The following is a 14942-nucleotide window of genomic DNA, read 5'->3' as shown; positions in this document are numbered from 1 at the left end:
TAAGGACAAAACTCCTACCCCACCTTCAAACTCTCTCTATCTCTATCATCCTTTACGTGCTGTTTCTTCCTCCATGGTGGGAAAACACTGTTCTGATACAGAAGTACTCAGAAAGCACAATATTCCACCGCGTCCTTTAATTTCTCCTATAAACCAAAACATGAAGGATTGAAGGAAGGAAAGAAAGGAAAAGAACCCATTACTTCCCACCACTAAAATCTAATAAATATCTATGATGGAAAAAAAGAGAAGTTTGTCAATTTTGAAATTATTTTAATTTACAAATAGAAAACATCTTGGAAGAAAAAAAAATGAAAGAAAAACACAAAACATATAGGCAAATTTTTACTCCATGAGCTTCTCAAATCCTCACTTGTTCACCGATCCCCAAGATGAAAAACACTTTTCTAAAAAGGTATTCAGCCACCACTGCAAAAGAAAGAAAGATGGTCAATTTTGAGTGTATATAATATTTTAACAATAATAATAATTTGAAATGCAATATGCTGTAATTTTATGGAACCAAAACCAGTTATTTGAGAACCACACCTATATTACTCCAAAATAGCACAGAAGAGAAGAGACTGAACTTTAAAATCTTGGAACTGAAAAGGCCGTACAGATGATGTGACTGCTAGAACAGCCTTAATCTGCTAAAACTCAGAATCCTCTTGGAAAACATGCTTAACAGTCTAGCACAACGTTTTTCTTAACAAGATGAAAAATATGAATTACATAACAGGATAGTTAGTTGAGAACTTTTTCAACTTGATGTACAATCAACCGTTTGAAAATACATAGTACAGAGTAGTATGCTGGTTCTCAACCACTATGTCTTACCATAATCACTCAAACCAGATTAATAATGAAAACAAAAATCAACTTTCCTACAGAACTTCTAAGTTTCAAAAGCATAAACACTAAAATTATACACTGAGATATACATTTTAAAGCTGTGATGTTAAAGAAAGAAAAGAATTCCAGTACTAGATGAAAGTAATACCCCTAAAAGAAATACTCCTGCATCTATACTTTAATATGAAGTACTTAAGTGCTTATATCATTAAATTGTACTGATGTAACTAAAATACCCACAACTATATAACTCCTTTAAATTATATCCCTCTGGATATTAATTTTGACTGCTACAACAGTATAGAAGAGGAAAAAATTTCATCATAAGGGAAAAAAATATGATAATTCAGCCTAGCGAAAGAGAAGCTTGTGTTTATATTTCACTTGCTATCATCTCAAAATGATTTAAACAGTGATTTATGCACTTTCAAGCAGGAAAAAAAGGTTTCTTTCAGTTTACAGCTGTCATGGCATATCCTGAAAAGAGTAAGTTTTCTGATACCTTGTCTCACAAAATGTTTTATTTGGCCTTCATTTTAATGTAAAAACGATCTAGAGATTTTTTTTTAACTCTTTAAACACTGAAACAATTTTGTTACTTGAATAATTTTCTAAGCAACTAGTAAGGTTGGCAAAAGATATACTGCGCCTGCTGTAGAAATGAGATTTAAGAGAAAACAGATTTTAAAAAATAATAATAAAACTTTAAAAAATAAATTAAAATAGATAAATAAATAAAAGAGAAAGCAAATTTTTAACACTTGTTTCAAAGACCTGCTGGGAACAGCTAGACTAATGAATTTCAATCCCAAAAGGGTGTGCCGAGAGTGCCTTGTCCTAAGAGGTACTTTAGAGCACAACTCAGATAATGAAATAAAAGGTGTTCTAACACAAAACTAGGATAAAGTACGATGTTGAACACATTAAAAATTCAAAAGTCTTCCATAAGGGACTCCAGCAAAAAGAAATTTAACAAGGGTAATGGTCCATTCTTAGACTAAATACAAACTACACCAACTATGTAAACTCAGGATAAAGGACATTTATCGTAGCAGCTATTTGTGAAGAAACTGAAGATTTCAGCCTTTAGCAAGAAAACATCCAGAGCAGGCGATGGATTCTAAATAGAGGATTATAAGAGGACTAATGAAATGCAAGCTGGAGCCTGAAGTGAGGCACAAGACTCAGAATGAGCAGTGGTCTCAAACTAAGCTGGAGTGAGAGATAGCCTATACAGTGGTTAAGAACATGGGCTCCCAAGCTCAGGTTTCACATGCTGCTCTACCACTTACAGGCATGCGACGTACTTACTCTCCATGCCTCAGTTTCTTCATCTATAAAATGGAAATAATACTGCTAACCTCACACAATTGTCATGAGGGTTAAAAGAGTCAACTCACATTAAGCAGTGTGTCCTCTGCATACAAGTGCTCAATAAATGTTAGCAATTATTATTACCATCATGATCATTAGAAAAAGGTTAAGAGCCTAACATTGTTCATTTAATTCAACACTTACTCAAATGCTTTCAATGTGTACAAGAGTACACTAGACTAGGTTCTATAGTGTATATGCACATACTACAGAATATATACACAGTCATGTATTAATATTACATTATCAACTAATTAACATTTGTAACAATTTCAAGAAATAACTCTTGTCAGTTACACCTGTCTGACAACGGACCAGGAAGCAGGAGAGCAGAAGCACTGAGATGACGTCACAGATGCCTCTGTTTACTGATTAGGCAGGGGCTGTAGCCCACAGACACCGAAACTCAGGTTTCTTAATTCTACTTCAGGATTCTCTCCATGATTCCACAATTTCAGAAATGGCATTTCTCACTAGGAATATAATCAAGGTTCATGAATTGATGGAGGAGAGTTGAGAGACCTGGTCCTTTCCAGGTCTAACTTTTTGTAATCCTAAAATACCCCTCTGTGGCATGCCTGCATAATAGCTATGAAAGCCTGCTTAAGAAATCCACCTGACAATACTCATCCAGTCACTTGTCATTTAAAAGACAACTTCCACCACCATCCATAGTAAAATAGCAAGTACTTAAGAGATTTATAGTTTACAAAGCATTCCCACCCCATAAAATAAGCCTAAAAGGCTTATCTCAGGATTATTTAAATGGCAGGCAAGGTGAATACAAAATCACAGAGCAAGTAAGTACTGCAATTTATACTGTCTTCACACAAAACAAAACTGCCTAAAACTGCCTGCTCTAATTGCACACTGCCACAAGGTGCCCCCACAATTTATAATGAATCTTGTAATGAATCTAAAAAGTAGAAGCATTCAGAAATGAATCAAGTAATCTCAGTGTTTCTCAGTCTTTTCTCCTCCTAACACACCTAAAGGTATATTAGTAACAACGGCTCATTACAGTAAACACAACTTCCGTTTAGGTTCTTACCTAAATTATTTTTTAGGGTTTTACATGATTTAAGTCATTAATCTTTTCTATAGCCCTCATTAAGAACTATTATCTTTATTGAATAAACTGGGCACAGAGGAGCTAAGCAACCTGTCCAAGGTTATGACAGCTATTAAGCAACAAGAAAGCGGATCTGAACCTAAGCAACCCGATCCGGAGTTTGAACTCTATTCACTATAGTGATTTTCAGATGGGGAGCATCTCCTCTGCACCTTAAAAATCTTGCTGACAAGTTAACATATTGCACAAAGAGGATATGGATTTGAATTTTGCTTCTGTTAATGATTACTTGTTTTGTCTCATACTGAGTGCCTTTAACTCACTTCCTTGATCCTTTAAAATTTTACTTATTAAAAAATTAGTGCCTATCTCACAGAGTAGCTATAAAAATTATGTAAGATATAAAGTTACTCTGAGTTACTTGGTAATAAGTAAATGGTAGTAGACTTTAACAACATTAAGAAGTCAAGAAACACATCTGTGTATTAACGAAATAGCAGGCTGTCAACTCAAATGGTTTGCGTTTTCATCCTATCCTAGACATTGTCTATTTCAAAAAGTTTACTTACACAATGATGTTATTAATAGGAATGTGGATCAACTTCACAAAAAAGCCAATGAATCCCATTATTGCAAATCCTATTGCTGTTGCCATGGCAATCTTCTGGAATTCTGGATTTAAAAAACATAAAATTAACATTATTTTTTGCACTGTCACTGCAAGTATAGGGGAAAAAAACTAGCACTGACATAAGTAAACTTAATGGTATACATTTCTCCTGATAATAAGTATAAAATTTTAAATAAAACAAGATGTGACAGTATTAATATTAAAAAATTGAGATTTTTTAATTTTCACATTTATTGATATTTAAGGTAATATTAAAATAAAGTGCATGCTCACGTTAGTGAGTCCATCAACAAGCAGAGAGACATTTACCTTCCTAGCAAGTGACCAGAACGCAAAAAGAAATGAAGCATGTATAGAGTACACACTATTTGTCTTCAAACTTTTGTAACATTGCTAAAAATACCAATTATAAAAGCACAGAACATAACTTTTTATAAATAATAGGTCCACAGTCTTTGATATTATAATGAAACCAAAAATAAGGCTTGAAAAACCAACTTGGGTTGAGCACAATTTTATGTAAAGGTTCCAGCCCCTGATGATGTTTCCATTTAATATTATTTCCTCAGGGAAGCTCTCCTTGCCTTCCTGACTTGGTTAGTCCTCCTATTACATGCTATCAAACCCTCCTCTGTTTACCTTCCATAATACTTATCACAGCAGTCATTAAAAATTATAATTGTCATTTGTCTACGACTGTTTTATCTCAAAGATCCTAAGCTCCATAAGAGCAAAGACTATTATATATTTTTAGATATTATGCTATATATATAGTAATAAATTATATTACATTCTCTATTATATTTCCAGCTCCTAGCTCAGGTAGCAGTCAATAAATAAATAGAAGTAGACAAATTCTGGTGCACCTTTTAACACAGGACCTCTGATAAATACGAAATTAAACTTCCTAGGTTGGCACCAACTATGCTGTTGATTTCATGTTAAGGCCTTTTTTGTTTGGGGGTGACTTAGGCGGGGAGTGGCACAGCAGGAAGAGCTCCAAAAGATTCTCCAGAGTGGAAATGTGAAAGATACTAAAAACTCTAAAGTCATTAAATATGACTAAGACAAAAGCAACATGGAAAATAAGGCTGTAACAAATAACCTGATACAATCTGAAAATACATAAAAGAGAAAAATTTTAAAAGTATGCAAAAAGTATACAAAATTGAAGAAAAACTGACAATGTTAAAAAGCAATAAAGCAAAATAAATCAATAAAAATGGTGATGAAAGAATTGCAACAATTATTAAATGGGAAGATATTATTCAAATACAGGGCTTAGAATTTAATTTTTTTCTCTCATTCCAAAGCTATTACCTTTTCTATCAGGTTTGGTGCATCTTTTAACCAGCCGAATTGAGTCCTTCACAAACTGTCGACTTGGCTCAACGAACTGCATTACCTGATCCATGATGCCTGTTTTAAAAAAAATAGGAAAAAAGATACTCACTGGTGTTATTACATAGCAAGGACTTGCTGAGTTACCTCAAAATGTGAGACCAGCTTGATATAGGTGGGTCAATTTCATCTCATTAAAAAAAAAAAATACAGATTCCAAGAGTAAATTGACATTATTTTTGTAATCTCCAGCAAATCATCAAAACAAAGGCAATAAGAAAACACAGGTCTTCATAGGCAAGTCCATCCTCTACATCTGCATCTTTATTAAAAAAACAAACAAAAAAAAACAGGTCTTGCTGTGTTCTTACCGCTGACAAAGGACACATGCTCTTCATCTAAAAGGGCTCTCACTACTAAAAGGCACACATCCACTCTTTATTCACCCTGCAGTCCTCTCACTGTTTCTGCTGAGGAATCCACAGTGTTGGAACCCAACAAATATTTCCTATATTTTATTTTAAACTCCCCAGACACCAGTGTCTAGCGCAGTGAATGCCAACTGTGAAGCTTCAAGAGCCTAGAGTAGAGGCAAATGTGGACTCCAATCTTATTGTTTTAAGCCACAGTCACACGACATTTTAAGAAGAGTTTATTTACATGGGATAGATTTATCTATTCAATTTTCAAAACCACAGAAACTGGCTAAACCAAGATCCAGACTCTCAGAAGCTATTAGCTAAACTCTAAATCTTTAGGTGTGGGCACACCTCTTAAGGAAAAGGGCTATATACTTATATATTTTATCAACAGGTTCTTTTGTGGAACTATCACACCATAGAAATGTTATCCAATCTTGGCTCTGACAGTCACTGGTATAACAGCTAACGAAGCCAGTTCCTTACTTGTACTTTACTATATTTCTAGTGCTTACAGCAGTGGCCAGGCACACAAATAATAAGTTTTTGTTGAATTAATGCCATCCATAAGAGGAGGTGATGGTTCAAATCCCTTTCTATGAAATGTAGCCTCTCTAAGCCCCAGTTCCCTCACCCAGGATGGGCAGTTGAAACAATGTATATGAAATACTGCAGGTATATCAGGAATTCTATAAACATCCTGGGCCAGGTAGGCTGGGGCTCCTCCAAAACATGGTAAAGCCTGTTTTCTCAGTATTTCACTTAATTTTGTTGTTTCAATCCACTGGGCCTAAACTTTACAGATGTCGTGATGAAAGCGAAGGGTCCTTTCTCAAAACAAAACACCAAAATCGCACAATACCCAAAACACTACAATGACTGTCAGGAGAGGGGATCCAATAACCCATTATGAGCTCTTGATCCAGACTCTAGATCAACCCACCTCCCAGCACAGGACTGAGCTCTGCCAGGCACACTCCACACACACGGCCCCCGAGCCAGGCCAACAGGAACCCTCTCCGACCACAGCACCGAGACGGCGGGTGCGTTCCCGGAAAGGTGGCCAGGGACCGACGGCCGCAAAGCCGAGCCCCGGACCAGGACTCGGCCGAGGAAACCAGGCCCTGCAAGCCCTCCTACCTCGGACTCGCGGGCCGCGGCCCTAGGTCGGCTTCCCCCGACGCCTGCGGGTAGGTGGCGAGTGACCGGAGGGCTCGCCCACGCCCTCCGCCTCCGCGAGTGACCGAACGGTAGCCCCGAGCCCCCGCCAGACCGAGCCTCACCTGCCCGCCGTTCGCTCACAAGCCAGAGACACGTAGCTCAGCCACCGACAGACGCCCACCGGAACCGGAAGCCGGGCCGCCTACACCCGCCCACCCCTGCAATCATTGGTCCGCTGGGAAGCTGCCGGCGCGCAGGCGCAGTCCGACAGAAGTCTCGACCCCGCCTCCGGAAATGGCGCGTGGATTGCACGGCTGCGGCGCCGGGAGAGGCTTGGGTCCCTCGGCGGCGTGCGTGGGGCGTGGGGCGTGGCGTTCGTGGCATGGGCGGGGAGTGGGCGGGGCGTGCTGCCGGCTGGGCCCCTCACTTCCGGGCTCTCCCTGGCTGGATCATCTCTGCTAGACGGGTCCGGACAACGGATTGCTGGCTCTCATGGGCTTTGTCTTGGGCAGTGGCCTCCAGACTGCCCATCCGTTTGTATGTATTTATTGATAATTGCATTGGCCAACATTAACCTTATAAGCAATGTAGTGTTTTATGACCGACGTCACTTCCAATTTCTCCCTCCCCCACAACCTGGCCTTCCTCTGTGTCCATCTTCCTGTGTCAATTCCCCTGGAGTTGAGGCCATCGTTTGGGATTCTCTGGGTTTGCCGTGGGGACGTGGTACAGTGTATACGTGTTAACTGACTGGGTTTTACTGAGAGTATTATGAACCCAGACATTTGGTGGTAAACGGTGAGCTTTGTCAAGCTGTGATTTTATGTTTTTAGAATGAATCATTCTTTTGACAATTATTTATCAAGCACCTACTGTGTGTAACACTTTACTAGGTGCTATGAATTAGCCTGGCATGTCGTATCCTCTTATTATAAGTCTAGTAAGGGAATTTACAGGGTAGGGAAGGGAGCAGACAAGAAAACAAAATAATTATAAGTTTAAAAAAATACAGTGTGGCAAATAAAAAGGATATTGAGAAGAGAGAAAAAAAATAAGGGACCGCGGAATAAAGACCACATTCCTTTGGATGATCACTGTAGAACTCTAAGGTCATGTCATCTGGGCTAAAGGCCTAGGTATGAGGAATTATTTAAACACCCCAATCTGTCCAGAATTTTAAAATTCTTAAAACTAAGGCAGAGCACCCATATGAACTCTGCCATATGTATGAACGCCCTGCAGTACAGTGCATGGAGACTATTAACAACATAAATCCTGATCTCTAAGCCACTGAACCAGAATATTTGGACATTTAGGGATTAGAGACCTACATTTCTTAAAAACTTACTGGGAGCTTTTAAGTACTGAAGTTCACTGAGAGTTCTAACCCCTCCCTGAACTCTGCTGTATCAGCTGCTCCTGAGTTACATTTATTCCTGAGATACCCTCCTCATGTGCTATTGTTAGGGGAGGAGAGGAAGTGTGTTTCACAGACCTCTGGGCTTTGAAAAAGTTTTTACTCTGCTTCATTCCCAGCACATCTTATAGTCAGATACTCTGTGCAATAAGTATTAACAGGCTCCAAAATTTTGCTTCGACATGGGACAAAACCCCATAATCATATCATCACATATTTGGAAAACCTCGGTTCTTACCTAGAAAACACGTGATGCTCATCACCCTGACATACATATGTGTGTATATATATTTTACAGCAGACCATTGAGCATTGTGGACGCCACATTGATTGAACCATTATGTCCTTGATATTTAGGTGAGAATATATTTGTGTGTCCACACTTGAGTGATTAGAGTTTCTCCTTGAATTCCAAACTTACAGGCATAGATACGGAAATGCGAAATGTAGAAGGACAATACAGCCTTTTACCTAGAAGGGGGTGAATGGAATTATACTAGTGCAACATTCTTCTATTTCTCATGAAGTGGTATAGTAATAAGACTATGTTAATAATGCAACCACTAAAAAAAATAAAATAAAAACTGTAAAGCTATATAGCTGAAATCATGTATTTGAATGGCATTCAGAGAAATATGCAATTAACCCAGAACCCAAAAGGAGGCAGGAAAGGAGGAAGGGGTTGGGGGAGGGGGAGAAAGCAGTCCAAAAAACCAAACAAATAAAACAGGAGAACTAAATATTACCACATCTGTAATTTCATTACATCTAAATGTAATTTTTATGTTTAAAAACTCCCCGTAAAAAACAGATGTTAAAGTGGTTGGAAAAAAACAAAGATTTGGCTATATGGTGATTGCATAAAATATCCTTTAAATATAAAGACACATAGGTTGCAAATAAATTAATGGAAATGCAAACAATAAGAAGACGTCAGAATTTAGTACCAGGGTTTGTTGATATCAGATAATATTAGATAGTGCAGACTTTAATATAGGAATTACTGGAGATAAAAAGGGGCATTTTCATAATGATAAAAGACATCAATCATAATACCTTCATCAGGAAGGTATATCAGTTATAAATTTGTGTGCACCTAGTTAATGATCTTCAAAATACAGGAAAAAAAAATTCACACAAAGACAACTCTACAAACAAGTAGGTTTGAACAGTCTTTGTTCCACATCATATAGCATTAGACAAAAAAAGAAAATTAACAAAGAAATAGAAGATCTGAGCAACATTGTCAATTACCCTTATCTATTTAGTCTACAAGTGGAGCACTACCCCCAAAACTGCAAATATATGTTGTTTTCAAGTGCACATGGTAACTTTACTAAGATATAACAAATACTGGGTCATAAAACAAGTCATATAAAAAAGGATTCAAATCATACATTGTTTTTTCTGACCATTGTGGAATTAAATTAGAAATCTATAACAACCAGAAACCTAGAAAAATCCCAAGTATTTAGAAATTAAATAACATGCTTCTGAAGAAACAATCCCAAGGTCGAAGAAGAAATCACGAGGGAAATTAGAAAATTATTTGAACCGAATGATAGTGAGAATGTAGTATATCTGACTGCAAGATATCATGACACACCCACAAAATGCTTAAGAAGGTTGACAGCATCAAAACTGGGCATAAGTATAGATCAATTGGAACTCTTATGATTGTCAACAGGGGTGTAAAATGGTACATAGCAGTTTTATAAAACTAAGTATACACCACCCTGTGACCCCTCAATTACAATATTAGGTATTTAGTGAAGAGATATAAAAATATATTCACCAAAAGACTTGTACAAGGGACTTCCCTGGTGGTGCAGTGGTTAAGAATCTTCCTGCCAATGCAGGGGACACAGGTTCAAGCCCTCGTCCGGGAAGATCCCACATGTCGTGGAGCAGCTAAGCCTGTGCACCGCAACTACTGAGCTTTCGCTCTAGAGCCCACAAGCCACAGCTACTGAGCCCACATGCTGCAGCTACTGAAGTCTGCGTGCCTAGAGCCAATGCTCTGCAGCAAGAGAAGCCACCGCAGTAAGTCCGTGCACTGCAACAAAGAGTAGCCAGCACTCGCCACAGCTAGAGAAACCCTGTGTGCAGCAACGAAGACCCAATGCAGCCATAAGTAAATAAATTAAAAAACTAAAAAACAAAACAAAAAACAAAACAAAAAAAAACAAGACGTACAAAAATATAGCCAAAAAACTAAAAGTGAGTTAGGGGTCCATCAGAGAATGAATGAACGAAAAGATGTATTTCCACAATGAAATACTATTCCACGATTGAGAAAAAAATATATATGTATATATATTTATGTAACAACATTCATAAGTATCAAAACAAAATACCCTCAACTGGATGGCTTGAACAGTAAACACTTATTTTCTCTATCTGGAAGGTAGAACTAACAGATCAGGGTGCCAGCATGGTTGGGTTCTGGTAGGGGGTGTCATCCTGGTTTACAAACTGTCTTCTCATCATATCCATGCACCGGATGCTAATCTCAATATGGGGGTTCCACCCTCATCACCTAATTACCTCCCAAAGTCCCCACCTCCAAGCACCATCACATTAGCACTTCCACAAATGGATGTGGGGGAGACAAACACTCAGTTCATGGCAGCAGGTGTGTGCACTTCTCACAACTCGTCAAATGGTACGCCTAAGGTCTGCACTCTGTAAAATTTACCTCAAAAAATAAAGCACTGTACACAAATACTGAACTCTGACTCTAGCGAAATAATATAACCGCTGACGGCAGTGAAGTGCACAGTCATTGCAAGACTCTTAGTTGTGGCTGTGTGGGTATTCACTGAACAATTCAACTTATATGTATGTTTGAAATTTTTCGTAATGTAGAAAAAAGTCTATACGCACATCACAAAACCAAGTTTTTAAAATTTTGTCCGGACATAAATACTGTTGAATATAGATTGAAGGTATACATGGTAGAAATTTTAAATTGCCTTTCAATTTAAAAATATCAGTGAAATATAATAATGTTATTTGAGATAAGCTGAATTAATGCTCCATTTAGATTCCCTGATCTCTGGCTAAAATAAGAAAATGTGTAAAAACCCTTGTATAGATACAGGATTCTTAAAAAAAAAAACCAAAAACCAAGCTTAAATAATATACCCTCCAGATAGGTTAAGTAATATTTTACCCAGAGTTTTAGTCTTTTGTTCCTTAAAGTAGAAAAAGGTAATCTTTAATTGCAAATGGGATATATGATGTTTTTTACATTTATTTTACCTCCAAGCAAGATCTCTGTGCCTGTTTGAATATATCTTCTTTCTAGAGATTTTCAAAATGGGTACAGGCATAACTCGGAGATATTGAAGGCTTGTTTCCGGACCAGTGCTATAAAGCAAATATCACAATAAAGCAAGTCACACAATTTTTTTAGTTTCCCAGTGCATATAAAAGTTATGTTTACACTATAGTGTAGTCTGTTAAGTGTGCAGGAGCAATATACCTAAAAAATGTATTATACCTTACTTTAAAAATACTTTATTGTTAAAAAGTGCTAACCATCACCTGAGCCTTCAGTGAGTTGTGATCTTTTTGCTGGTGGAGGGTCTTGCCTGGGTGTCGGTGGCTGCTGACTGATCAGGGTGGTGGTTGCTGAAGGTTGGGGTGGCTGTGGCCATTTCTTTAAAAAGACGGCAATTAAGTTTGACACATCAATTGACTCTTCCTTTCAACTTGAACACTTAGAGGCCATTAATTAGCCTAATTTCAGTATTGTTGTGTCTCAGGGAACAGAGAGACTCAGGAGAGGGAGAGAGATGGGGGAACAGCTGGTCAGTGGAGCAGCCAGAGCACACACAATGTTTATTAAGTTCACCATCTTATACGAGCACGGTTTGTGGTGCCCCCCAAACAATTACAATAGTGGCATCAAAGATCACTGATCACAGCTCTCCATAACAAATTTAAAAATAATGAAGAATTTGAAATATCATGAGAATTACCAAACTGTGCTACAGAGACATGAAGTGAGCAAATGCTGTTGGAGAAACGGTGCCAGTAGACTTGCCCAATGCAGGGTTGCCACGAATCTTCAATTTGTAGAAATGTGGTATCTGCAAAGCACAGTAAAGTGAAATGCAATAAAATGAGGTATGCCTGTTTTAAAACATATAATTAGAATTCTCATTGCAGTAATTGAAATAGTTCTATTTTGGGTTACTGAATAGTAAATATATCACATAATACAACATATATGTATTTATACATGTCTATGTTTAGGAAAAGCCTTTAAAGATATAAGTTTGATATAGATTTGATAATACTGGCTAACAGATTTGATGTTTAGATTTTGTTACCATTGACAATTTTTACTAGTTTAAATGTTTAAAAATTTTCAAGTTTTTTTAAGGTAATAAGATATTTGAGAAAGCAAGAGATAGTGAAACTCTACAGATGACCTATTTTTCTAAAAAAAAAATTGCAAGAAACAAAGGACAATCTATGAGTCAAATATCCAAGCAGCATATTAACTTTTGACAGCTTGTATTTATCTCAATTCAATAAACAAGCTGCTATTTTATATGCTAATCATATTTATAACATTAAAAATTATTGTTGGCTTCCCTGGTGGTGCAGTGGTTAAGAATCCGCCTGCCAATGCAGGGTACACAGGTTTGAGCCCTGGTCTGGGAAGATCCCACATGCCAAGGAGCAACTAAGCCCGTCTGCCACAGCTACTGAGCCTGCACTCTAGAGCCCGTGAGCCACAACTGTTGAGCCCACGTGCCACAACTACTGAAACTCGTGCACCTAGAACCTGTGCTCCACAGTGGGAGAAGTCACTGCAATGAGAGGCCCTCACACTGAAATGAAGAATAGTCCCCGCTCTCTGCAACTACAGAAAGCCCGTGCACAACAACAAAGACCCAATGCAGCCAATAAATAAAAATTAATTAATTAATTAAAAACATTATTGTTAATCATTAGGAGTGATACTGTTATTGTCCTAAGCTTTATGGTATGTGACATAAGACTTGCTAATTGGGGACAGTCCACCAATTTAGCGGTTTTATAAACTGGATTTTGCATAATAATTAAGTCCGTGGTTGTACAGTGTTTTGGTTAATGTAGCATTTTAATCTCTTATGTAAGGGCAGACAGGGAAGGTTAAGACAATGATTTCTACCTAACCCCCTAAGATACGTGATACTGCTTCAGAGGGCTAAACCTGTGTAAACATGATGTCAAAAATCTAATGAAATAATGTGTATTTAGAGCAAATTACATCCATAGTTGGAAAGATAGCTATTATCTTAATTTTCTTGGTTGAGTACATTTGTGATGATATTTTTGAAATAATATCATTAGCAAAAATAATACATGGTAATTATTTTAAAATTCAGACAATACAGAGAAGTGCAAAGAAAATGTTAAAAATCAACCACTACCCTTTATCTAGTAAAATGCTTCATTAACAGATGAACCTCACTCCATTTCTCTCTCTGCAAATATTCAAATAGAAAGATATCTAGGTAAATAACTAGAAAAAGTATACAGATATATAATAAAAATATCATATTAAAATTATGTTTAATATATTAAATTTACTTTACCTGAGTTTAATAGAAGAAAAAGGAACTGAAATGAAAATGAAAGAATTTATAAATTTCCAAATGTAAGATAAACATTTGTTTACCACATGCTATATTGCTCCTTAATTATAACTCTTAGATTAAGAGAAAACATTAGACTGGAGTTGTTATAAGATATATATTTTGCTATGATGAGAAAATTAACGCACGTCTTCCCTCTTTATTCCCCTCCACTCCAGTTTCTGTTAGTGTATTGGAATAGTCTCTACATAAGGAATGAATCCCTTGGTGAAGCCCACTTTAACTCTTTTAAAACAATAAAGTAAAAATTGTAAGAAAAGTAAACATTGTAAGACCCCCACAGTCCTATTCACCATCATACTAGAAGTCCTAGTTCATGACATAGAAAAGGAGGTGGGGTATATAGGTTGAGAAAAAAGATACTTGTCTTTTTTCACAGATGACATGATAGTCTATGTAGAAAATCCCAAAGAATCAACAAAAAAACCTCCTGGACCTAATAAACAATTACAGCAAGATTACATGATACCAAATTAATATACAAATGTCAGTTGCTTTCCTAGATAGTAACAGTGAAAAACTAGAATTTGAAATAAAAAATACATCATTTTTATTAGCACCAAAAAAAAAAAAAAAAGAGGGAGAGAGAGAGGGAGGAAGGAGGCAGGCCGACTTAGGTATAAATTTAACAAAACATGTGCAAGATCTATACTAAGAAAACTACAAAATTGATGAAAGAACTAAAAATCAAATGGAGAGATATTCCATGTTCATAGATAGAAGGACTCAGTATTTAAAGATGTAAGTACTTCCCAACTTGGTATTCAACACAATTCCTATCAAAATCCCAGCAAATTATTTTTGGTATCAACAAACTGGTTCTAAAGTTTATGGAAAGACAAAAGAGTAGCCAACACAGTACTGAAGAAGAATAAAGTTGAAGAACTATCACTACTAGGCTTCAAGACTTACTGTACATCTGTAGTAATCAAGACAATATGGTATTGGTGAAAGAACAGATAAATAGATCACTTGAACAGAATAGAAAACCCAAAAATAGACCCACACAGATGAG

The 14942-nt window shown here is 37.0% G+C and overlaps 1 protein-coding gene across 2 annotated transcripts; it reads right to left on the bottom strand.

Moving 5' to 3' along the window:
* Positions 1-259: 259 nt before the first annotated feature.
* Positions 260-7078, bottom strand: SEC61G (SEC61 translocon subunit gamma). 2 transcript variants are annotated; one of them, XM_057733754.1, is made up of 4 exons: positions 6976-7078; positions 5253-5351; positions 3871-3973; positions 260-429 (listed from the first exon to the last, which is right to left on the bottom strand). In XM_057733754.1, exons 2-4 carry the CDS (start codon positions 5344-5346, stop codon positions 420-422), a joined length of 207 nt encoding a protein of 68 aa, XP_057589737.1. In that variant the 5' UTR covers positions 5347-5351; positions 6976-7078; the 3' UTR covers positions 260-419. The 2 variants fall into 2 exon arrangements, with proteins under 2 accessions (XP_057589737.1, XP_057589738.1); XM_057733755.1 differs by lacking the exon at positions 6976-7078 and adding an exon at positions 6833-6969.
* Between the last annotated feature and the right edge of the window lie 7864 nt (positions 7079-14942).

Source organism: Hippopotamus amphibius, chromosome 4 (assembly GCF_030028045.1).
Source record: "Hippopotamus amphibius kiboko isolate mHipAmp2 chromosome 4, mHipAmp2.hap2, whole genome shotgun sequence".
Taxonomy (NCBI): domain Eukaryota; kingdom Metazoa; phylum Chordata; class Mammalia; order Artiodactyla; family Hippopotamidae; genus Hippopotamus; species Hippopotamus amphibius.
This window is presented reverse-complemented; position numbering and strand designations above follow the sequence as displayed.